We start from the raw sequence: 23,876 nt of genomic DNA, 5'->3' as shown, positions 1-23,876 counted from the left end.
ATTTTATGTTGAACTGTAAATGTACTATTAGTAATTTAGTAACTTAACTCAGTTTTTGATAAACGGGATTAGGACTGATTATGTTTGCTTTTATGGTTTCTTTATCTATGCCTAATAAAGGTTTATTCATTCATTCACTTTCAGATTAATGACATCACTTCCGGTGGGTCCCAACAGATTCTCATTGTAAAAAGTGGGTCCCGATGCTAAAAGTTTGACAACCGCTGGGTTCTACACCGACGCATTCTGGGGCGACCATGGAGGAGCAGGACACCTGGAGGTGGGTCTTTAAAGCCATTCCCACTGATTTGGCATCCATGGGTTTTTTTAGCCACTGGGGGTTCCAGTGGAATGGAGCTGGCTGAGCTTCTGCAAGGGCCCCAAAGGCTCGCACAGGAGACAAGAGCCCCAGCCTGCAACGCCTGCAGCTTCCTACAGGTGGTAGTGGAGAGAAGCCTTGCGCGCTCTGCTGGCTGGCTGGGATTGGTCCTTGCAGGCCTGCGTCACGGGGCCCCAAAAGCTCGCACAGGAGACTCGGCCTGCAGTGCTCGCAGCCTCCTGCAGGTGGCAGCGGAGAGACAACTTCGCGCGCTCTGCTGACTGGCTGGGATTGGCCCTTGGCGGCCTCTGTCGCGCGGCCCCAAAGGCTCGCACAGGAGCCCCGGCCTGTAACGCCCGCAGCCTCCTGCAGGTGGCCGCGGCGAGACAGCTTCGCGCGCTCGCCCGGCTGGCTGGGATTGGACCGTGCGGGCCGCCGTGACGCGGACTTTGCCCAGAGCTAGAGCGACCATGGCGGCGTCGTCCTCGTCGTCGGGCGGCAGCGCCATCCAGATCCCGAGCCGCCTGCCGCTGCTGCTGACGCCCGAGGCGGTGCTGCTGCCGGGCTCCACCATGCGCGCCAGCGTGGACTCGCCCGGGAACATGCAGCTGGTGCGGAGCCGCCTGCTGAAGGGCACGTCGCTCAAGAGCACCATCATCGGCGTCATCCCCGACACTCGCGACCCCGCCTGCGACCTCGACGCGCTGCCCCCGCTCCACAGGTGCGGCCCCGCCCCCGTCGCCATGGCCACGGCCCTTCCCACCCGTCGCCTAGGCAACGCCTTCCCTGCTGACGCTCCGTCGCCACGGCCACGCTCGCCCCCTCCGCTCGCCTGTCTGTTGTCATAGCAACCGCCCCGCTCCTCTCTGCCCCCGGCCCCTGCTTTTCCTCTGGTTGTCATAGGAACTGGTTGGCAGTGAGGTGCAGTGATCAGTGCTGGGCTCAGGCCACAGAGGCATCTCTCTCTTGCTGAACCCTGGGCTGGCCTTGCTCCTTGCCTGGCCTACCTTGCAAGGTGGTTGTGATGGTAATGAGGTGCAGTGGTCAGTGCTGGGCTTCACCACAGGGACATCCCTCTTTGCTCAACCCTGGGCTGGCCTTGCTCCCTGCCTGGCCTACCTTGCAAGGTTGTTGTGCTGGTAGTGGGGTGCAGTGGTCAGTGCTGGACGGAGACCTCAGAGACATCCATGTACAGGCATGGAGTTTTGCTGAACCCTGGGTTGGCCTTCCTCTCTGCCTGGCCCACCTTGCAAGGTTGTTGTGCTGGTAGTGGGGTGCAGTAGTCAGTGCTAGGCTAAGACCACAGAGACATGATATTTACTCCCTGTTCAGGCCATAGAGTTTTGCTGAACCTTGGGTTGGACTTCATCCCTGTCTGGCCTACCTTGCAAGGTTGTTGTGATAATAACTTGCGATGTCACCTTCAGCTCCTTGGAGGAAGGTTGGGACATGAATATAACTATGAATAGTAATAGTAGTGATGCATCATAATGATGACCTATGGTCCTATCAGTGGCGTCGCTAAGTTTGGCGTCACCCACTGCAGGAGACCAGCGTGCTACCCCATGATGGACCTCCTTCCATGCAGTAGGCTGGGCAGCGCCCCAGGTGGCGGGCATGGTGATGTAGCGTTGCCCCACCCCTGCTGGTTTGTTGGCTATAATACTTGATAGCGTAGAGATATTTCATCTTGGTTTGTTTCATTACTTTCTGCATGAAATGGCACATGGATTGATTTATAACATGATGGTATTATTCAAAAAGGGCCAAGATTTAAAAATTTTTGGTCAATAGTGTTGTTACACACACTCCCCCGTGAGTGTCACCTGGGTTAGTCCGCACCCCCCTAGCAATGCCACAGGGTCCTATGGCCTCCTCTTCCACCTGCTGTGGTATTTCTTTCCTTCTGTGTGGTGACATTCAACCTGCTGTTGTGGTAACTGCCCTTCCTCACACCATTGCACCACTCACCTTGGCTATCATTGAAGCTGCCTCTGTGCACCGTAGAACTAGCTCCTCTGTGTGCTTCGTACTATATGCTTATGGTCTTTATTTAAAATAAGCAGCTTAATCAAAGTAATAGGTAACCTCTTGTTTAAGGATATTCTTACTCATTTTTTTTAAAAAACCTTTTCACTTCCAGGTGGTAGTGCTGGAGGTGGTGTACACGATTAAAATGATGACACAATATGAAGTTACACCATAATAATTGAAACCCGCCTACAGAATAGCGAATGAGGCAACGGCTTTTTGTTTCGGAGCAATCAAAACAATGAATCTTGTCGTGTGTGGTGTTTTCCCTTATATGTTTGTTTAGCTTCTTTGGTTCTTGACCATAATCTTACCTAGAGTTGCCAGATCTGCCTGAAGCTGTTCCAGGAGATTTGTTTCTTCCAACAGAATGTAATGCTGGAAATTCCTAAAGTCCTGTTAAATTCTCCAGGGCTCCTTTCTGAAATCAGCACCCTGGACATCGGTGCTGATATCTGAAGACTCCAGGCTAGAAGGTGGACAACACTCACTTTATCAACATAGCCATACAAATATTTATCCCATTCCCATCAGCACAACCTGAGGGGAGGCTACAAAGGAATATTCGTCCAGTCCAAAATGAACTCTTCTTTTGGTGCCTTGGTAAATAATGTAAATCTCTTTCATTCTTGCAGAATTGGCACAGCAGCGCTGGCTGTGCAGGTGGTTGGCAGCAACTGGCCAAAGCCCCACTACACCTTGTTGATAACAGGCCTCTGCAGATTCCAGATTTTGCAGTTGGTGAAGGAGAAGCCCTATCCCATCGCCGATGTTGAGCAACTGGACAGACTAGAGCAATTTACCAACAAGTCTAAAGCTGAGGAAGAGCTAGGAGAGCTGTCAGAGCAGCTCTATAAATACGCAGTGCAGGTAAGGGAACTCCAAGGACGGGGTATGGATGTTGATGTGTCAGTTGGTTCTGGAGTGATGGGGAAGGGCCCATAGCTCACTGGTAGAGCAAATGATATGCAAGCTGATGGTCTTGGGTTCCATCCCTGTGCTCTTCAGGTAGAGCAGGGGAAGACCTCTCTTTGAGATACTGGAGAGCTGCTGCCAATTGCGGTAGATGATACTGAGTTAAATGGCCCAATGGTCTGACTTGGCGTAAGGCAACTTTATATGTATATGCCATTCCATTACCATGTTGCTGGAAGCCCTAAGGTGTAATATGATAAGCCTCTGTCTTTATTCAGTCCCCCCTCCTGTGAAGGTGTTAAATCTCATTTTAAGTTCTAATCGAGCTTTTTCCTCCAGTCCAATCACCCTTTGAAGCTTTTCTGTTTAGGACTGTCTTCCTGAGATCCGCTTAATGCGCGTGAGAGCACATCATAAAATGATTATGCATGAAAAGATTGGAAAATTCTGTACAGCTTGTATGCTGTGATGGTTCCTGTTCTTCATTTATGCATGAAGATTTAAAGGCTCTTCTCATTATTCTCTGTTGGGAATCCTCCAGGCATGCAAATGCAAGCCTACCTGACACATAGCAAGGGAGCCCATAACGCATGTTCTATTTTAGGATGCTGGTTTTTATCTGTCTGTTGAAGTAGCTCTGAGTTTTGCTACAAGCAACTGCTTGCCCCAAGAAAAAGATGTCTGTGTAGTGTAAAGAGAGGAAACTGAGGATAATTGCATCAGAAAGACAGTCAAAGTATAGAGTCCCCTCTAGCTCTCTAGTCAGCAGTGCTAACTGGCCTCCAGGAGTCTATTTTTTCTTACTTGTCATGGTAGGTTCCTGAAGGAGGTTTGTCCTACAGTCAAATGGTTCTGAAACAACTGCATTTTAGAAATGACTCGAAAGGATTTTGGGTGGAAATGACTTGAAAGGATTTTTTGCTATGTAATTGGATCAGTTTCTAGACCTAAATTCACCGCAGACAGAAAGTTGCCTGAGATCCACTGACAGATTTCTCGGTGATAGGCAAGTGTTCCCAGTAGTTTTAATATTCAGAAATAAAATAAATACCTCTGCCAAGGCTGGGCCTTATGCTAATTTCTTGTTCCTCAGCCTTCAAGTTCCTCACCTTTGAAACAATGTGTGCGTTTTGTTGCCTTCAACCAGGTTTCTGTGTCCAGCTCTGCTTGGCAGCTTGAGGGAGAGGTGATCAGAACCCAGTCATGTAGTACTTCTGATGTATATCTATACTTGTGGATGTGGATCATCCCAATGGATGGCTCCTGGGGTTCAGTAGGTTCCATCACCTGAGCCACTTGTTGCCATCTGGTTACTCCTCCCCACCCCTATTTTGCATCTACCTCTGTGTGGTGGACCTTAATATTCTGCTTGACAAAACACCAGGTAGATTCTACAAATGGCAAATAGATCCTACAAGTCTGAAGTCTTCCCTGGTCTAAATGATACAATAGTTACAACAATTATTTAAAATACTAACAGTAAAAATGAACTTAGTTTTTCTTTTTCCATTCTGAAGTTGGTTGAGATGCTGGATATGTCGGTTCCTGCTGTGGCTAAACTGAGACGCCTCTTAGACAATCTGCCGAGAGAAGCTTTACCAGATATATTAACTTCGATCATCCGCACCAGCAACCAGGAGAAGCTTCAGGTAGGGTGTGTTGCCTTCATTCAGACTGAGCAGAGAGAATAGCTTTTCGCACCCAGAACGGTGCTTTTCGGAACCCAGCTTTTCGCACGGGCACCCAGAAGCTTCTCAACATACCTGCGGGGATTGTTCAGCCTCCTGGAGGGTCCTAGAGGCTCACAGCCCCCTCCGCTAGCCTTCCCTCTGCAACTGTGAGCTCCATTCTGCAGCTGGAGCCCACTTTCAATTTTGGAAGCTCCAGGTTCCAGAGCTCTGACTGGAAGTGAGTTCCGACTGCAGATTGGAGCTCACTACTGTGGAAGGGAGGCTTGCGGAGGGAGCTGCGAGCCTCCAGGACCCTCCTGAAGGGTTCACAGTCCTCCCAGGTACATTAAAATGTTACTAGGTGTCCGTGGCATCGCAGTCAGTGTGGCGCCTTCAGGACACCCATTTCTAGGCCACTCCCCTTAAAAGTGACCCTTTTGCGTTTCAATGGTGGGCAGAACCCACCGGTTTGAGCACCACTGAACTAGAGTATGCAGCTTGGTGATAGAGCTATGGGGAAGGACCAGATCTCAGTGGTACAGACTGTGCCTATCAAGCAGAAGATTCCAGGTTCAATCGCCAGCATCTTCCCGTAAGGCGGGGAAAGATCCTGGAGACTGCAGCCAGTGAATGTTTGGCAGTCCTGAGTCAGATACAGGAAAGGTCTGACTCAGGTGAAACAGCTAACTTTGGGGGGGGGGGGGTATCTGATGAGTTAAAGCAGCTAACTTGGGGGGGTTGTATCTGCAGTTTCACTTATCGGCAGATGCGCCCCCCCCCCGTGTCCCACACACACCATTAGCTTGTTTAAAGTCTTTCCCCAGCCAAAAAGTCTTGCTAAAACCAGGTTGCTATAAGCATACAAGCTCACAGCAACCTTCTGGCTGCCTCGCGGCAGCCTGGACATTTGAAAAGAAAAAACAATAGAGATTAACCAGAAGCTGTTAACTTCTGCGGTGGGGGGCAGAAACCTATCATCTGCAGATATTAGGGCACATCTGTATGTTCTTCTTCATCCTGAAGGTCAGGCTATTGTAACTCATTTTCTCCTTGTTCACATTCTAAACTTTGCCATCTCTTCTGCACCCTCTATATTGAAACTGGTCTGACTTTATGCCCCAAAGTCATTTCTGCCCAACTCTGCATATATGCAACAAGTGTGTACACCTGTGGGCTGGGCAGAAATGGGTTAATCATGATGCTTTCACTTGCAAAGAGTCTCTAGGTCACAGATTCCAATGTTGTTCTCCATCCAAAGGAAGACAGACTGCCATGCCTTTTCAGATTTGAGTGAGGGGAGACATAGCTCAGTGGTTACCAGTTTGCGGAAAATTCCAGGTTTCATCCCTGACAATTCTTATAACTCGGCGATTTTCAAACTTTGTCAGCTCATGGTACACTGATAAGGCGCTAAAATTGTCAAGGCGCTTCATCAGTTCTTTTGCCCACTGACAAGTCGCGTTGTGCTGCTGGCAGGGGGCTCATAGCCCCCAATGGTCCTCCTAATAAATGACCTTCACCAAACTCCCATGGCATACCTATGGACCATCCACGGCACACCAGTGGTGTGGTTGAAACACAGTGCAGCACAGTGCAGCACACAGCACAGTGGTTGAAAATTGCAGTTATTACTCAACACAACCACAATACACAGGATAAATTAACATCTGGAGCTTATTACCTCCAGCAATGATCCTTGTCTAAATTATATCTGTGATTATTCATTGAGGACTGACATGCCAGTGAAGCTGCAGCTTTAAGTAATTTTCTTTCTATTATAGTAATCAGGGTCTTTGCTGTCTTTTCCCAGAAAACTTACGGTTTTCATTCTTTCAGATTTTAGATGCTATTGGCCTAGAGGAGCGGTTCAAGATGACCATCCCCTTGCTTGTCAGGCAGATTGAAGGTTTGAAGCTTCTCCAGAAAACCCGAAAACCCAAGCAAGATATTGATAAAAGGGTATAATGATTATTTACTAATCCAAGGCACCTTAGTTTTATATGAAAGTTCCCAGCCTGTAAATGTAAGGCTGCATTCCTATATGTGCTTACTTGATTGTAACACAGTGGAGCTTACTTCTGAGTAAACTACTTAGAATTATGCTGTACTTTACAAGATGAGCTTTTAAAATGTGCTTTTATGATTTAGCAGCAATGGAAGACTCAGTTTAAATTATGCTACCTGTATAATTAACAGTCCTATTTAAGCAAGGCAACTGTCTTCATCAAATGTTGACCAGTGCAGGCATCAGATGACGAGGATGAAATTACAGGTGGTTATAAAGAACAAAAGAACCTTAATATCTCTTTTGCGGGGGAGGGGAATTTAGCTTTTTATTATCGCTCTTAAAATTGTCTGTGTCACCTTTCCATGCAGTAGGCCTTCAAGGCAGCTAGCAAAACTGGCCTACAGTATAGAATGGCATAGAAAGCCAACGAAAAGCAATGTGATCCAAATCCCCAAGAACATAAAACACATAATATTTGTAAGCCGTACATAAACTTTTGTTTATGTTCAACCAGGAATAAAATTATGTTCATGAGAATTCATTCTGGCACCCAGTTGCTTGCAGTAATGGCAATGAAATCATGCATGGGAAGCTGTTTCTCTGTCTTTCAATGTGATAGGTTGTAGCTATACGTCCCATTCGAAGGCTTAATCACATACCAGGCACTGCAGAAGAGGAGGAGGAAGATGAAGACCATGATGATGTTTTCATACTTGATAAGAAAATTCGAACTTCCAATATGTCTGAGCAAGCTCTGAAAGTGTGTATGAAAGAAGTGAAGAGGTAAGTTTAGGTGACTTCTGAAATGGTGAACCTTTTTGAAGTTGTCTAAAAATATTAGAAAATTCTGAAATACAGAGCACCCTTTCTTGCATCTCAAGGAAATGAATCCTAAAGAAGCACTGTTGAAATCCATGAGACGAGTTAGTCAAGAGTGGAGGCGTTCTCCATGAGTGGAAGAACACCTTCCACTTGTACAAGGATCACTTCCATTCATGAAGAAAGCTTCCCACAACAGAGCATTGCTCTGCTGAAGTTTGGGACACCATCCTGTAACTTTTTTTGATGTCCTTTATATCAGCATGAAGCATTTAGTACTAATGATTGGCAAAAATGCTGTGCTGGGATTGGTACCTAGTAATCCAGTTAGCCTTTCTGGTTTATGGAAAGTGGCTGCACTTGTTATGTAAACATACTCAGTAGAATCAGAATAGAATCATACTCAATAGAATGTTCTTTTGAAGTCAGAAAGTGTTAATACTCTGTTTTCCTGGTGAATGTATTTAATCCTGGGAAAATGTCCTCTCTCAAGATTCTGGCAAGAGTTTCATTTAGTTGATCCAGTGTTTGACTTTTAGCAGTATGGTTTTAGTTACGTTAAATAGGGCTTCAGGATAGTCTCCCTTTCAGGGTATTGCCAGATCTTCACCTGCCTACTTTCACCATGGTTGTTTCAGGAAGTGACTTCACATTCCTCCATAAGGTCTGGAACTGTCACCCTACATAGTTGCGTCATTACAATGTCAGTGTCGTATTGCAAAGCTAGCACCTTATCCGGTGTTCCAGTTTTACATTGATTTTACTCCTTACTTCTGCACTGATGTATCTGAAGGTTTGAGATTGGATTTTTCATGATCAGTTTTACCTTTTTCTCTCAGGTTAAAGAAGATGCCACAATCAATGCCAGAATATGCCTTAACCCGAAATTATTTGGAATTGATGGTGGAACTGCCTTGGAACAAAAGTACAAAAGGTAAAGAGATCCATATGTGTTTTCCTGGGCTGATATCGTAAACCGTTCAAAAAACTAGGACAAGTCCTGCAGTTGAATGTTGATAACGTTACCAAGGTTATAAATGGTCCAAATCTGGATAAACCCATTTTTGGTGGGTCCTAATAAGGGCATCAAATAACCAGTACAAAATTGATGTTATGATTGAGGAATCCTGTTGGATTTCAAACATTTGCTGTGTGATGCCTTATTACTCTTTGACTGGCCCTAATCAAAGCATTACCTTAATTTGAACTGCGTTTTTTTTCCCCTAATGAACCAGTGTAGTGACCTATGGTTTCTTGAGGTATGTTCATGAAAAATTGAAAAATTGTTCATTTTTAGCTGCTTTTTTTGTTTTTGTTTTTTTAAATCATCGTCATCATCTTTTGGTCAACAGATCGCCTGGATATCCGTGCAGCCAGAATCCTTCTGGACAATGACCACTATGCTATGGAGAAGCTGAAGAAAAGGGTGTTGGAGTATTTGGCAGTCAGGCAACTTAAGAGCAACCTGAAAGGTCCCATCCTTTGCTTTGTGGGCCCTCCTGGAGTTGGAAAAACAAGCGTGGGAAGATCAGTGGCAAAGACTTTGGGCCGAGAGTTCCACCGGATTGCCTTGGGAGGAGTGTGTGACCAGTCTGACATCCGAGGACACAGGTACCTTCCTTTTTAATTTTGCCACTTATTCAGTGGGAACTTACAGGCTATAGAGGAGTGGTTCAGCTTTTAGTGTTTTTTTTTTTGCCAGTTTCTTTATCTTGATCTATTCATTGGCTTCCAAATGGATAAAGATATGCTGCAGATCATACTATGCAACTTAGGCCCAAATCCCAACAACTTTCCAGCACTGGCATAGTGGTGCCTATGGGACGTGTGCTGCATCCTGCAGTTGGGTGGCACTCACGAAAGCCTCCTCAAAGTAAGGGGCTGTTTGTTCCCTTACCTCGGAGCTACGTTGCTGTTATGTTGGTACTAGAAAGTGGGTTAGGATTGTTCCCTTATGCACTCTTCCCAACACGGACATCAAATCTGTCATTTTTTTCCCTGACACAAAGCAGTCCTAAAACCTTCATCAAATTGCCTTTATATATGCATGGGACAAGAAGAATTTTTACATCCTTTTCATTGCATGCACAAGAGGAATATAAATTCACAGATGGAAAATAAATCTTAAATATTTCAGGCCTTGGTGGGCATGTGTGTGTATAGACAGAGAAGAATGTAGAAACACAGTTGACATAGGCAGTATGCACAAACAGCATCTGTGTGTCATAATGATCACTGCGGTTATGTCTATTTTGGTATATTATATCCTACCATTTAGGGGAGATGGGTTTGTGGTTATGTGGAGCCTGTATTCAGGGGAGTCTATGAAATGCATTTGAATGAATTACTTAAATGATTAAAGTAGCCATTTTCAACCACTGAGCCATGGCACACTGGTGTACCGTGAGTGGTGCACAGGTGTTCCACAGGAATTTGGGGGAAGGTCATTTATTAATAGGGCCAATGGGAGATGTGAGCCCCCTTTGGCAGCATGATGTGCCTTGTCGATTGTCGAAAACCTGGTGGTGCGCCTTGACCATTTTAGTGCCTTGTCAATGTGCTGTGAGATGAAAAAGGTTGAAAATCACTGGATTAAAGCCTCATACGTTTGCATTCAGCTAAAGCAGCAGTCTCCAAACCACATTCTGCAGTCTGCTGAGGTTATCAGTCCAGGTGCAGTGAGGCCTTACCATTCTGCCCTTTAGCCACTATTTGTCATGCCCAGTCGTTGCAGAACCTCATGCCAGGGAGTCACTTCCCGCCAGGAAATTGGGGCACAGAGCCTTCTGGGATGACATGCAGCAAAACGGCTCCCCGGTGTGAGGCTCTGCGACATACGGGTGCAATGAACAGGAATGCCTTACCACTACTTGCCTGGATTGATAATCCTGACCTCCTGGTAAATGATTCAGGGTGCTTTGGGGCTGCAGAAAGGAAGCAGCTGTGGCAGTGACTCACCGCACTGGGGCAAACACAATCCTGATTTGCTGGCCCATTTATATACAATCAGGGCTGTGCTTTGTCAACCCTTCACTCTGGAAATCAGTTAGGGAGCTCAAAATTTGAAAAGAAGCTGGGCAAGGTTGCAATAGTTTTTAGTAGCAACAGCAATGGAATATTCCTTAGAATATCCAGGTACTAATCACTGGAAACATAGCAATATGGAATAGGAAAAACATCTTCCAAAGACTTGCTGCAGCAGATGTGAGGGCAGCAGGAAGAGGGTTTGAAAGAATGAGGCCAAAAAAGTTATGACATCTTCCATTCTGTCCTGTTTGTTTGGAATGGGGTACCAAATGGAAAGCAAAAAACTTTGTCAATCTTAATGTGCTGAAATTTATGTTTCTGAAAATGTGCTGGAAAACCATCAGTCAAAACATGTGCTTGCCATGGGGAAGGAGGCAGATTTCTGAATTCAATGTCAGTGGTTTCTTGGGAGAGGAAGTGTGTGTGTATGCACCAAGAAACAGCAAGCGTTTTGCCTTGCAGAGAAAGGAAGAGTGTTCATTATTTCACATGTGCCATTTTCAGAGCTGTACTGTACTAGCTCAAGAACATGTTGCGCTGTCTTAGTTGTGTGTTGCTTATTTTTCCTATGTGAACCATCTTCTGCTTTCTGTGCTGGAACTTAACCCCAGGAAATGTTCATTTGGTGTGCTTCTGGTCAATGCTGTTGGAACCCTTTTATGACTTTATTTAGCTACTGTGAGTGCATTAACACAGCGTGACCCAACAGTACAATCTTCTGTCAGCTCTTGTGCAGTGGGAATGGCAAACTCTTACCTCCAGTCCAACCTGGCTGTTTATACAACTTTCCTGTGTTCCCCTGCAGCAGATTCCTAGCTTGCAAGATATGGTAGTGGCCACGTGCCCTATCTCAGGGTGTTGGTCCGTGATTATTATGCATCCCTGTGTGCTGAAACCAGATATATTTTCATCACACAGCATAGGGACAAAGGAGGTAAACCTTGGTGAAACGTTTGTCAGCCTTTGCTGTTATTATAAAGCCTTTGAAAATGGCATGTTGCAATTCACATGGGAGCCACCAGAGGTTGTTGCAATCTTTTTTCCTGAAACATGTTAAAGAACTTTAAAGACAACGTGGTTTTTGAGAGGAAGTGGCTGTTTCAGCTTCAGTCAAATGCTACTTTCCAGGATCATTTTGTTAGTAACACTCTGGAAAATTGCTCCTACAGTATAGACCAGGGGTGTCAAACTCGTTTCATACAAAGGGCCGAATAGCATTCATGATGCCTGCTGAGGGCCGGAAGTGATGTCATTAGGCAGGAAGTGATGTCATTAAACAGGTTAAAATAACCATTAAAAAAATAAAATAAGCATTAAAAAAAACACTTTTGCTCACTTAAGAACTCATTAATTGCAAATAACAGCATTAAAAAATAAGCATTAAAAATAAGGACTTTTGCTCACTTAAGAACTCATTAGTTGCAAATAACAGAAGAGAAAATATGCAAATCTTGATCATATTTCAAGATATGGGAGAGCCCAATTTTCATGTGGGCTGCCCTTTCAGCAGTAACTCCTTAGCACTGCTCAGCAGCTGAGAGCCTGAATAAAAAGCTTCCGCGGGAGCTTCCACGGGCTGCATCCAGCCCCCGGGTCTTATGTTTGACACCCCTGGTATAGACTATCCCTTCATACGTTTAGGGGCTTTGCTGGGACCACACGCACACACAGGCCCCCTCATGTTGCACCAAAACCCACTTCTGAAAAACTTTTCAGTCTTTAGATGCTACATGTCAAACAATGGAATTCAGATGTTTGGGTTATGTGAACAACTGGTCTGGTGCTTCAGCCCTGCATGCACCCTCTCCCCTCTGCGTGTTCCTCTCCCCTCCTGTTTCTGGTTTCAAATAAACCATAGTTTGCCTTATTGGATTTTATGTTGACAGTAGTTTTAGGGGCAAATAGCAGCTTTCAGATGTGATAAAACCAGGTGAGAGGACAAGGTTAACTTCTCTGCAGTTTGTGATTCTAAACTGGATCAAAGTCTTCTTACAGCTTCATTTTGGGGGGGGGGGCTAAACATTGCTTAGGATTGGCTACTAACTCTTACAGTGCAGTTTGTGTAATGTGTAGCTTGGTCCTTGAACCCTTGAGATGAAAAAAAAACAAGTTGCAAATGACGTACTCTTATTTTCCCATCTGTTACGTTGCGCTAATGCAAATATAGTGATAATTAATTTCAGAGCTAGTGCAAGTATAGCAGATAAAATCTGTTTTCCTTTCTTTTAGCAAAGGCTCCAATTGTTGATCTTTTCTTAATAAATACAGTTTATATTTCACCAGTAACATTGCAGACTGTGCTCTGCATTCCATTATTGTCAGAAGTGGGTGGGCAGGTGCAAGAAGTGCCTTTTCTGTAGTGGTGCCTGGAATAGGATCTGCACTCCCAGGAGAAACATATCGTGTCCCGTCATTGCTTGATGTTTGACGTTTGGAAGACAGCTTTGCAGTACATGGAAGCTGATCTGCTTGTGCTGCTTTTTATGCTGCTGTTACTGTTTATGTATGTGTTTTAATAATTGGGGCTGGCATGCCCATGAGACTGCCTGCTACCCACCTCTGCCACTGCTCGATCCTACCTGGGTTATGAAAGTAAAATGAGGATGGAACAAAAGAGGAACTATGGAGAAGTGTTGGACTGGAGCAGCGGTTCCCAAACAGTGGGTCTGTAGCCCACCATAGGACCATGACCCAATTTTTAATGGTTGTGAAATTGACAGGTTAGGTTAGGCTATATGCAGCAAGGGTTAAACAACCTGCTACTTGGAGGGGGGAGCATTGCTGCCCAATCACCATTATAGCCACAGAGGCTTGAGTGGCTAGTAAAGTAAAACTTTTTTTTTAATAAGTTGGGTCCTGATGCTAAAAGATTTGGGAACCACTGAACTAGAGTCTTAGGGAAGCTGTAGTTCACCACTGTTTTCTCCTCCACTCTTCTGCTTTGTTCCTGTCTTCTGTTTTAAATCCAGAAATTAGAAGGCATGGTGTTGGAGTTGGTACAACTGGGTTTTTGTTTGCTTGTTTTGTGTGTGTGTGTGTGGGGGGGGGGGGGGTTGGCATTAGCCTGACAAGGTGTCATGCAAAGATAAGACAGTGGCATTTTGCATGTCACCTGAGATGTCAGGAGGTCTTGGGCCATCTCAGTAAATAATTTTATTTCAGTAGAGTGTCTTATTTGTTGACTCTGTTAGACACTTTGATTATTTTCTCTAGAAAAACAGGTCAAAAGTCTATTGGGATAGTTTAGTAGCAAGTGACCCCTGACTTGCATTTGCCTTTTTATATGTTGCCGCTTTCCTTTTTTCCCCGTGGGCCTGGTGTTTTGCTGTTTTGGAATAAGATCACTTGAATCTTACAGAGTTAGCAGTTTTGTATTCCTCCCCTGCATTAAAGAGGAAGTGTGCGCTCTGCAAGATAGCTTCCCCAAGGAAGTTTCTTGCAATGCTAGGCCACAGGCCAGTGTTCTGAGAGTGCAGCTCCATGTGACATTCAGCAAAAGGAAGCAGGGAAACACCCAGAACTTGCCATGTAAGAGAAGCTCACATGTTTCTAGCTAGAGAGCATGTGAGATCTGTCTCCCATTACCATCCACTATTGTTTTCCATTCCAGAAATGAAGTTGGCTTCATAATATACAAAACCCAGACTGACACTTTGCAGCTGTCCTTAGTTTGCACTGGGCAGCTTGTCCCTGTGTAAAAAAAAAATTGTCCCACCACCGCATCAGAGCCCAGAAGCATTTTGGAAAATAGAATAGGAGACAGATTCAGAGTTTCAGACTCGTTCTTGGTGTATATTTGTTTCTCCTTAAAAAGAAGTGGTCTAGGGTCAGATTCTTACTCTTTGGAGGAAAACCAATACATTCCCTTTATTTTATATAATTTTATTAAGTAGATATAAAATATGTAATGACTTCTATGCAAATAACAAGACTTCTTGTTGCATTGTCTCTACATTTTTGACACTTTCTGTTTTGGAGAGCAGAGTGAACACTAGATGGATGTGGTTTTTTTTAAATGAAATTTTCCTTCCACTGCACATTAAGAACAAGTCAGGTTTTCAGAAATTTTTATGATTGGTTTTTATGTCCACCTTGCTTCATGGAATTCAGGATACTTTGCCTGCTGTACTCCAATTTTATTATTATCCACAATGTTTATATACGGGTGTTTCAACATAAAAAGGTCCCAAAGCAATTTGTGTAGCAATATAAATGGTTCTCTACCTCCAAAGGACTTGCAGGGTGCAATCCTAACCAACTTTCCAGCACCGATGTAAGAGCAATGCAGCTCCAAGGTAAGGGAAAAAACATTCCCTTACTTTGAGGAGGCCTCCGTGACTGCCTCCCAACTGCAGGATGCATTGCATGCCCCACTGGCACAGCTATGCCGAAGCTGGAAAGTTGGTTAGGATTGCGCCCACAGTCTCAAAAGATGCAGATGAAATGCCAGCAAACAGCCTCTGGGAAAATAATGCTATTCTGGGATCAGGAGAGGCAGCACAAATAGAAAAGGGTTTTCGTCAAACCAGAAGGGCCTCTCGGAAGCCTCTTGGAGGCCACACATGACCTCCCTGCTCCTGAGAACATCTCCCAGGTCTGACCAGAAGGCACTTATGGTTGTGTCTGGGAGGTTTGGTGAGGCCCTCCAGATGTGGGTTGGACCTGCGGTAAGTCAAACCCGTGGATAAAGAGAGTCTACCAGTAATTGTTGCTGCATGTAGGACAAGCAACAGTCAAAAAATCTTTGTGATTTGCCGTTCCACCTGGTTAGAGTTTCTGTACAAACAGGGTTAAATGTTAGTCATTAGTCCTGCACAGTAAACTGCACAGTCCTGTTTCATGGGTGAAGTTGAGCCAGAATTTTCAAGGCCTCGTGCAGGTATGAAGGACTTTGCGAATAAGCAGCTGAAGCAACTTTTTTTCCACGGTATGAGAGCTTTTCAAGTTGGAACCAGTGAATAGAAGATTGTCTTTTAAAATCTGCTTCCTATTTATCCGTAGACTATGTTTAATTTAATGTTAATTACATCATTGTATGTTCCAATTTTCGTTTTAGAAAAAGCGAAGAAAGTAGACATCAGCATGGTATATTGAGCTGCAAGGTTATTGTGTTTCACTGAGTTTATGGAGCCTTATTGTACAACCTTTCTTCATATTGTCAGCAGGCAAATTGCATTTACTCATCACACTAACTGGGCGCCATATGCGTAAGCTCATCACAGTGACTCATGTTAAAGAGAGCACTTTAGATTGTGAGAGTATATTTCTGAGAACAGTATTGTAGGGAAAAGTTGGGCATTGGTCTAATTCATATGTGATTTGGTTGGTGCAAATGTATTCTCACTCCTTCTTTCCCCACCCCCCTCTTTTCACATGCACCAATTCCCTTTTCTGCTTAGTGAATCCAGTTCTGATTTGGTTAGTTTCTCTGATTCAGACATCACAGCAAACTATGGTTACTGCTAACCAGGAAGCAATTAAGTAAAGAGGGAAGGGGAAGTGGATGAACCTATAATATTCCCAACAACCAAACTGTGGTTGCCTGAACCAGGCTAATATGGTGTTTTAATGTACCAGACTTCATAATTGCAGCAAGCGTGTGGGGGGGGAGGGGGGTGCAAATAGAACTGATGTTATATTACTAGCTACCCAGTCTAAATCTGATCAGTATGGTTCACATCTAAAAGAGTTCCCTTTTATCTGCAAGCAGGGTTGTAAATGGTTTTTCTCTAAGCTGAGAAAGCTTCATGCAATTTATTTCTTACCATTGTATAATAAAGATAGCTATTTATTCTGGAGAAAGTAGAAATTTTAGAGTTTGGATACAGTCTGAGCAAATAGTATATTTTTCAGCTGGGAATTGTACCAACATAAAGATTCCAAGCAAAAGAGATTTTGGGCCTGTGAACAACAAAGCTTGTGCTGGGGCAGCGGGGGAGTCAATCCCCTTATCTTAATCTTGAAAACCATTTAAAAACTATGCAGTGGATCTGGAGCTAGAACCAGATCCCTGCTTTTTGACTTCCCTTCCCAGTTCATGGCCCTTCACGCATCTATTGGTTTCTACTTTCTTAGCAGCTTGGGGGGGGGGGGGTGATTTTTGGCAAGAGAATGGAGAGGGACAAAGAAGCTTGATCTCCTCCTCCCATGTGCTGCAATTCTGACCAGAATTGGTTCCTGCCATGGAAGCATTTATTGAAAAAAAAAAAAAATCAAGTAAGGAGCCTCTTAATAGCACAGTACACATGTAATTTGGTGCTAAGCTGCTAGCTGTGCTCCAAACCCCCCCCCCACAAAAGTTGATTCCTCAGACAGCTTCCCCCCTCCCCAGCATCTTTTTGTTAAGTCTTGGCAATGCTCTTGTTGCAGTCCTTCTGGTGGCTGTTCTCTTTGCTAGCATTACTTGGTGTGTTTCATTTCCCTGCCTACCACTTTTATAGTCACTTTCAGATCCTGCTTGCCAATGTGGCTCATCCGTCACTTGTCAATCTTTGTTTGTATTTCAGACTGTGGGAATCTCCCTCCTGCTTCTTCAGTTCTCTGTCTCTTCCAGCTCTGTCCTCCAACCACAGTCTGGATTTCCCTAGACTCTGAACTGATCCAGACTTCTTCTTTTTGAACTGGAGTACCCCAAGTTTTAATTGTGGCATGCACTTTAGGGGTGTGTGTGTGTGTGTGTCTTTTTCTTTCTCATCCTTGGAAGTTCACCTCTCCCATGAAACCTCTTCTCTGGCTGCTGTTGCTACTCATATTTGTACCATGCCCTTTCTTCACAAAATTCATAGACACATAGGAAATTGCCTTAATCCCAGTGGCATCACTAGGGTTTGTGCCACACGGTGCGGGAGATCAGTATGTCAACCCTATGACGAACCTCCTCCCATGCAGTGGGCAGGGCAATGCCCCAGGCGGTGGGCATGATGAAACACCTTCACCCCACCCCTGCTAGATTTTTGGCTGTAACTTGTTAGAATAGAGATATTTCAACACAGTTTATTGGGGGGGGGGGGAAATCAAGATTTTCACAATTTTGGCCAGTAATGGTGTCACCCCTCCCCCGTGTGCATCACCTGCTGTGGTTCGCACTCCCCTAGCAACGTCACTGCTTAATGAAACCCTTGATCCATCTAGCTTGGTCAGCACAGAGTGGCTTTCCAACATGAATCTTTCTCTGCCCTACCTGAGATACCAGGGATTGAATGTAGGATGCTCTGCATGAAAATCGTGTGCTCTAGAGTTATAGCTCTTTCCCCAAGCCCTTTCTATTGTACACAGAATACTCCCATTTGTTCTCAAGGGTAACCCTGTGAGGTAGGTTAGGCTTGACTGATGGTGGCCCACCTGAAGTCAGCCAATGGGGCTGGGAAAGACTTGAACTCGGTTCTCTCCTGCTTCTTGTACAACTCACCAACTGCTATTGTTGTTGGCAACCTTCAGTCTTGAAAGACTATGCTATCACGCTCTGAATGGTGGTTCTGGCACAGCGTCTAGTGTGGCTGAAAAGGCCGATTTGGGAGTGACAATCCCTTCCACACTGGGAGCAAGTGTAATGTGTCCCTGGTCTGTCTCCCTGGCTGTGGGCCTTCCTTCTTTGCCTCTTTGCCTCAGTCTGTTGGCAAAGTGTCTCTTCAAACTGGGAAAGGCCATGCTGCACAGCCTGTCTCCAAGCAGAACGCTCAGAGGCCAAGGTTTCCCATCTGTTGAGGTTCATTCCTAAGCCTTTCAGATCCCTCTTGCAGATATCCTTGTAGCGCAGCTGTGGTCCATCTGTAGGGTGCTTTCCCTGCACAAGTTCTCCATAGAGGAGATCCTTTGGGATCTGACCATCATCCATTCTCACGACATGACCAAGCCAATGCAGGTGTCTCTGTTTCAGCAGTGTATACACGCTGGGGATTCCAGCTTGTTCCAGGACTGTGTTGTTTGGAACTTTGTCCTGCCAGGTGATGCCGAGGATGCGTCAGAGGCAGTGCATGTGGACAGCTTCTCCTGTTGTGAGTGAAGAGTCCATGACTCACTGCAATACAGAAGTATACTCAGGACGCAAGCTCTGTAGACCTGGATCTTGGTATGCTCCATCAGCTTCTTGTTGGACCAGGCTCTCTTTGCGAGTCCGGAAGACATGGTAGCTGCTTTGTCGATGCGTCTGTTTAGTTCGGTATCAAGAGAAAGACTGTTGGAGATCATTGAGCCAAGGTACACAAAGTCATGGACAACCTCCAGTTTGTGCACAGAGATTGTAATGCAGGGAGGTGAATCCACATCCTGAACCATGACCTGTGTTTTTTCAGGCTGATTGTCAGTCCAAAGTCTTGGCAGACCTTGCTAAAACGATTCGTTAGCTGCTGGAGATCTTTGGCAGAGTGGGCAGTGACAGCTGCATCGTCGGCAAAGAGGACGTTATGCAGACATTTCAGCTGGACTTTGGACTTTACTCTCAGTCTGGAGAGGTTGAAGAGCTTTCCATCTGGTCTGGAGATAGATGCCTTCTGTTGCAGTTCCAAAGGCCTGCTTCAGCAGGACAGCGAAGAAAATCCCAAACAAGGTCGGCGTGAGAACACAGCCCTGCTTCACTCTGCTTCAGATGTCAAAGGGGTCTGATGTTGAACCATCAAAGACTACACCGCCCTTCATGTCCTCTTGGAAAGACCTGATGATTCTGAGGAGCCTGGGTGGACATCCGATCTTGGGGAGAATCTTGAAGAGGCCGTCCCTGCTGACCACTTTGAAAGCCTTCGTGAGATCTATGAAGGCTATAAAGAGTAGCTGTCATTGTTCTCTGCATTTCTCCTGCAGTTGTCTAAGGGAGAATACCATATCGGTGGTCGACCTGTTGGCTCGGAATCCACGCTGCGATTCTGGATAGACGCTCTCTTCAAGTACCTGGAGCCTCTTCAATGCAACTCAGGCAAACAGCTTTCCTACAACGCTAAGGAGAGAGATGCCGCGGTAGTTATTGCAGTCACCCCTGTCGCCTTTGTTCTTGTACAGCGTGACAATGTTTGCATCCCTCGTGTCCTGTGGTACTCCACCTTCTCTCCAGCAGAGGATTTCATGCAGCTCAGTGGCAATGATCTCTTTGCAGCACTTTAGGACTTCAGCAGGGATGCTGGCTTCCCCAGGTGCCTTGCCAGAGGCGAGGGAGTCCAGGACCACGTGAAGTTCTGCTAGGGTTGGTTCACTGTCAAGATCCTCCAACACAGGCAGGCACTCAATGTTGTTCAATGCTTCCTCGGTTACTGCGTTTTCTCAGGAATACAGCTCAGAGTAGTGCTGCACCCAGCGTTCCATCTGCTGCGCCCGGTCCTGGATGACCTTGCCTGTGGCAGACTTCAGAGGGGCAGTTTTTTTCTGTGTTGGACCTAGGGCCAGCTTGATACCGTCATACATCCCCAGGTCATCATAGAATTTGTCTTTAGCTTCTGCTGAAGATGACAGAGTCGGTGCATATGCACTGATGAGAGTGACAAGTCCTGCTGATGAGTGGAGCTGCAGGGACAAAATTCTTTCACTTCCTGCAGAAGGTGGGATGATGGATTTCAGCAGGGTATTTCTGACCACAAAGCCAACGCCATGTTCCCTGGTCTCGTTTGGTGGTTTTCCCTGCCAGAAAAATAAGAAATTTCTCTCCTTGACAGATCCTGAATCCGGCAGCCTCGTCTCTTGAAGGGCGACGATGTCCGTCTGCAGTTTGTTCAGCTCCATGTCGATGACAGCTGTTTTGCGGGCGTCGTCTATTTCTTGCAGGTCGTCAGAGAAGCCAGGTGTCATTGTCCTAACATTCCAGGTGCCCAGCTTTAGGGCAGGAGTTTTCTGTTTTCTGTTTCCTGTTACAGAGTTGTCGATCCGCTTGTTGGTTTTCACCCTAAACCCCACACACCCCGTAAGGTTAATGGACCGTGGCGAGGCAGCACCTTACTGGCTGGGGACTTTGCAGCTTAAGGCAGGCGGTAGCTGCCCAATGAGATGCAATGATCTCTCCCACCGTCGGAAGCAGCCCCTGGCGTCACACTCTACGCCAATCGAGCAAAGACTTATACCCGGTAAACTGCTGTTTCCCATGTTGTGCCGACACTGTATGGCGAAGTTGGAGTGTCCTGTCCAGTGCATGATGCCTGGGTAAAGTGGGTATGGAGGATAGACTGTTACCCATGCAGCAAATCCCCCCTCTCCACATCGCTGGAATGGTCCAATGGAAAGGCAGAAGCCAATACGGTTGGTTCCAGCAGCGTCGCAGGAGTTGCCAGAGTGTGACTGTGTTCAGCCGTGAACTGCCTCAGGGACTCCGGCTCCTGATTTTGCCTCGAGGTTGACTCCTGAAGCCTTTTCCTCAACTGGATGTAGCCACAAGGCAGTGGAGGTTTGAGGTCAGAGTTTCCTTCTCTTAGATGAGCTGCCTTCCCAGGCTGATGAGCCTCATCTACCCAGTTTCTCTGGATAATTTGTTTGCTTGCTTCCTATGATAGTCAAAATGATGAGGCAAGAAGGGGATGGGTGACACAGCATGAAAGGCAAAAACTCCTTGCTTCCTACTAAGGGCCTATATACCCAATACTCTTTCTTGTTCTTTTATTTAACTCTTCTTTTCACTGTTGTCTCCACTGTGGCCAAAATTTAATAAATAAATTTAGTTAAGCTGAGGCTTGGCCTTCTTGTTGAGGTCACCCCAAGTCCATCTGCAGCTTCTTCTGACCCCTCCCTTCAAAGGGAAATGCCTGGAATCTGGGCAGTGTCAACAGTTGTTGAGGATCAGAAGAGACTGCCCATAAACACCTATTTTTATGCCCAACATATTGCATCTTTTTGTATTGTAATTGTAAGCTGTTCTGAGAATTGCTCTTAACCAAAAAAAGAGGGAAATAAATAATGAGTAAATAGAAATTGCGAGGTTTCCCTATAAATTAATATGGAAGCAGTAGTTGGGAAAGAGTTGGGCCCCTGCTTCTGTGTTGATTGTGGAGAATCCTGGCCCTTTAAATGTGAATTTGTTGATGGAATGACTTTCAAGATGGTGAAATAATCACAAGTTATTTCTTAGTTGTTTTGTGACTGGAATGCTACAGTGCATTGCACATGGGACTGACTTTGAAGACTTCTTGGAAGTATCTGCTAGTACAAAATGCAGTTGAACATAATCTTGCCAGTTTTGAAATGGTTACATTTCTGGGTGCAGTTCAAAGTGATTGTCTGACATGTAAAAAACCAACAACAAATGTGGAACATGGCTACCTGAAGGGCAGTCCTCTTCCTGTGAGCTTTGTTCTTCATCAGAGGCTCTCTTTTGGGTTCACTTATCATCTGAGGCTATATGGTTGGTGACTACAGAGGGGGTACATGAGCTGTAGAATACCTTTCCCAGAGAAGCTTACCCAGTGCCAACATTTATGTTGCTTTGGAGTGCAGCACAGACTTTTGTTTATTGGTGTGGGTATTCCAACATGTCCTAGCTACTTCCAGTGTTTTCTTAAGACTGCTACATTTTAGTTCTTCAGCTGATGCATCTGAGATTTCTTTTGAAGAATACTGTTCTTAATACTGTTCTTTGTCAAGCCTCTGAGAGCCTTGACCCTGAAGACCGGCTTATAAAAAGTACTAAATAAATAAATTTGCATATACGCATATGATTGAAAGAGTAGTTTCATTTTCAAGTGCTTTCAAAAGCATATAGGATGGTGCCCCGTGAAGCTCCATGATTTTTTAGGCGATATGTAACTTTAAACTGGGATGGGGTTTTTTTTCCTGCTGGGGAGGGGATGTAATACCAGAAAGTGACCCTTAAGCACTTTGTCCCTGGATTTGAGTGCTTGCCTTTTAGCGTTGCCTGTTCCATATTCTCAGTCTCCTCGCTTGCTTCCCACAAGGCGCACTTATGTTGGAAGCATGCCCGGGCGCATCATCAATGGCCTGAAGACCGTCGGAGTTAACAATCCAGTGTTCCTGCTTGATGAGGTTGACAAACTTGGGAAGAGCCTGCAGGGAGACCCTGCCGCTGCGTTGCTCGAGGTAAGACATGACATGAGCTGCTGCTTTGTGGCGCATGTTTCCAAATAGACCATCTCAACCTGGGCTAAAGAAACTGGAACATCATATAGAACTTTAGGAGGTGCCATAAAATCGAATGAAAGGTTAGAGAACTGGTGCCAGTAGTGATTTTTGCCCGATTCATTAGTTTCCTCAATAATTGTGACTTTTAATCTCAGCTGGATCAGACTAATGGCCTGACCTAGCATCTGGTTTCTGGCAGTGACCAGTCATCTTCTTGCAGGGAATGCACAGGAAGGACTGGTCAACAAAACCTCGCTTTTATCCCCAGCATCACATATTCTTTAAATTACACAGGCCAACACACATTTTGCTACCTTAAAAGTTAGACATATTCCTGGGAATATTTGGGATGCTAATTCCAAAAATGGCATCGGTTTTGCCCCATCACATCTAGTTTTGGAGATATGGCATAGCCTCATTAGTGAATGGTTCAAGCAACTTCCTCCTGAGAAAGCCATGGCGTAGGCTTCTTCACGAAGAAGCTGCTTGAACCATTCACTAATGAGGCTATGTGTATCTCCAAAACTAGATGTGATGGGGCAAAACCGATGCCATTTTTCAGAATCAGCACCCCAATTCATATGGTTGGCAACTTTCAGTTTCGAAAGCTTATGGTATAAGCCTACAGCACCCAGTATTCCCAGGCGGTCTCCCATCCAAGTACTAACCAGGCCTGACCCTGCTTAGCTTCCGAAATCAGACAAGATTGGACATGTGCAGGGTAACAGTTGGTAAAATGCATATAAAAAACCACCATAAATTTTAGGGGAAAAAATCTTCTGACATTCAATTTCATAGGCCTGTGTTATTTAGTGATTATGGATTGTCATGCTTCTACACTGAAAACGGTATCAGTTGCTCCCTTGTCAGTGCCAAAAGGTTTGAAATGGGTTTTGGATCTCAAATTAAAGGAAATTCTGGTCAGTCTTAGTGATGTTGATGAATAATGAAGGCATAGAAGGGACTTGCTACAGGGCAGAGAGGGATTGTGGGGAAGGGAGCACATGTTCTTTAGGTTGATTCCCAATCCGTTAACCTGTGT

General features: G+C 45.3%; 1 protein-coding gene across 1 annotated transcript in view; it reads left to right on the top strand.

Annotated features, from left to right (window-relative positions):
• Positions 1 to 756: 756 nt before the first annotated feature.
• Positions 757 to 23,876, top strand: part of LONP2 (lon peptidase 2, peroxisomal) — a 58,406-nt gene continuing 35,286 nt past the window's right edge. Inside the window, exons 1-8 of the mRNA XM_066637134.1 lie at positions 757 to 1,040; positions 2,986 to 3,220; positions 4,783 to 4,914; positions 6,772 to 6,894; positions 7,563 to 7,726; positions 8,602 to 8,696; positions 9,115 to 9,373; positions 22,651 to 22,792. Of these exons, the coding sequence (XP_066493231.1) occupies positions 790 to 1,040; positions 2,986 to 3,220; positions 4,783 to 4,914; positions 6,772 to 6,894; positions 7,563 to 7,726; positions 8,602 to 8,696; positions 9,115 to 9,373; positions 22,651 to 22,792 (1,401 nt within the window). The 5' untranslated portion in view covers positions 757 to 789. The remainder of the gene's footprint in view (positions 1,041 to 2,985; positions 3,221 to 4,782; positions 4,915 to 6,771; positions 6,895 to 7,562; positions 7,727 to 8,601; positions 8,697 to 9,114; positions 9,374 to 22,650; positions 22,793 to 23,876) is intronic.

Source organism: Tiliqua scincoides, chromosome 9, assembly GCF_035046505.1.
Source record: "Tiliqua scincoides isolate rTilSci1 chromosome 9, rTilSci1.hap2, whole genome shotgun sequence".
In the NCBI taxonomy this organism is placed as follows: domain Eukaryota; kingdom Metazoa; phylum Chordata; class Lepidosauria; order Squamata; family Scincidae; genus Tiliqua; species Tiliqua scincoides.
The sequence above is the reverse complement of the archived record's forward strand: the minus strand, read 5'-3'. Positions and strand labels throughout refer to the sequence as shown.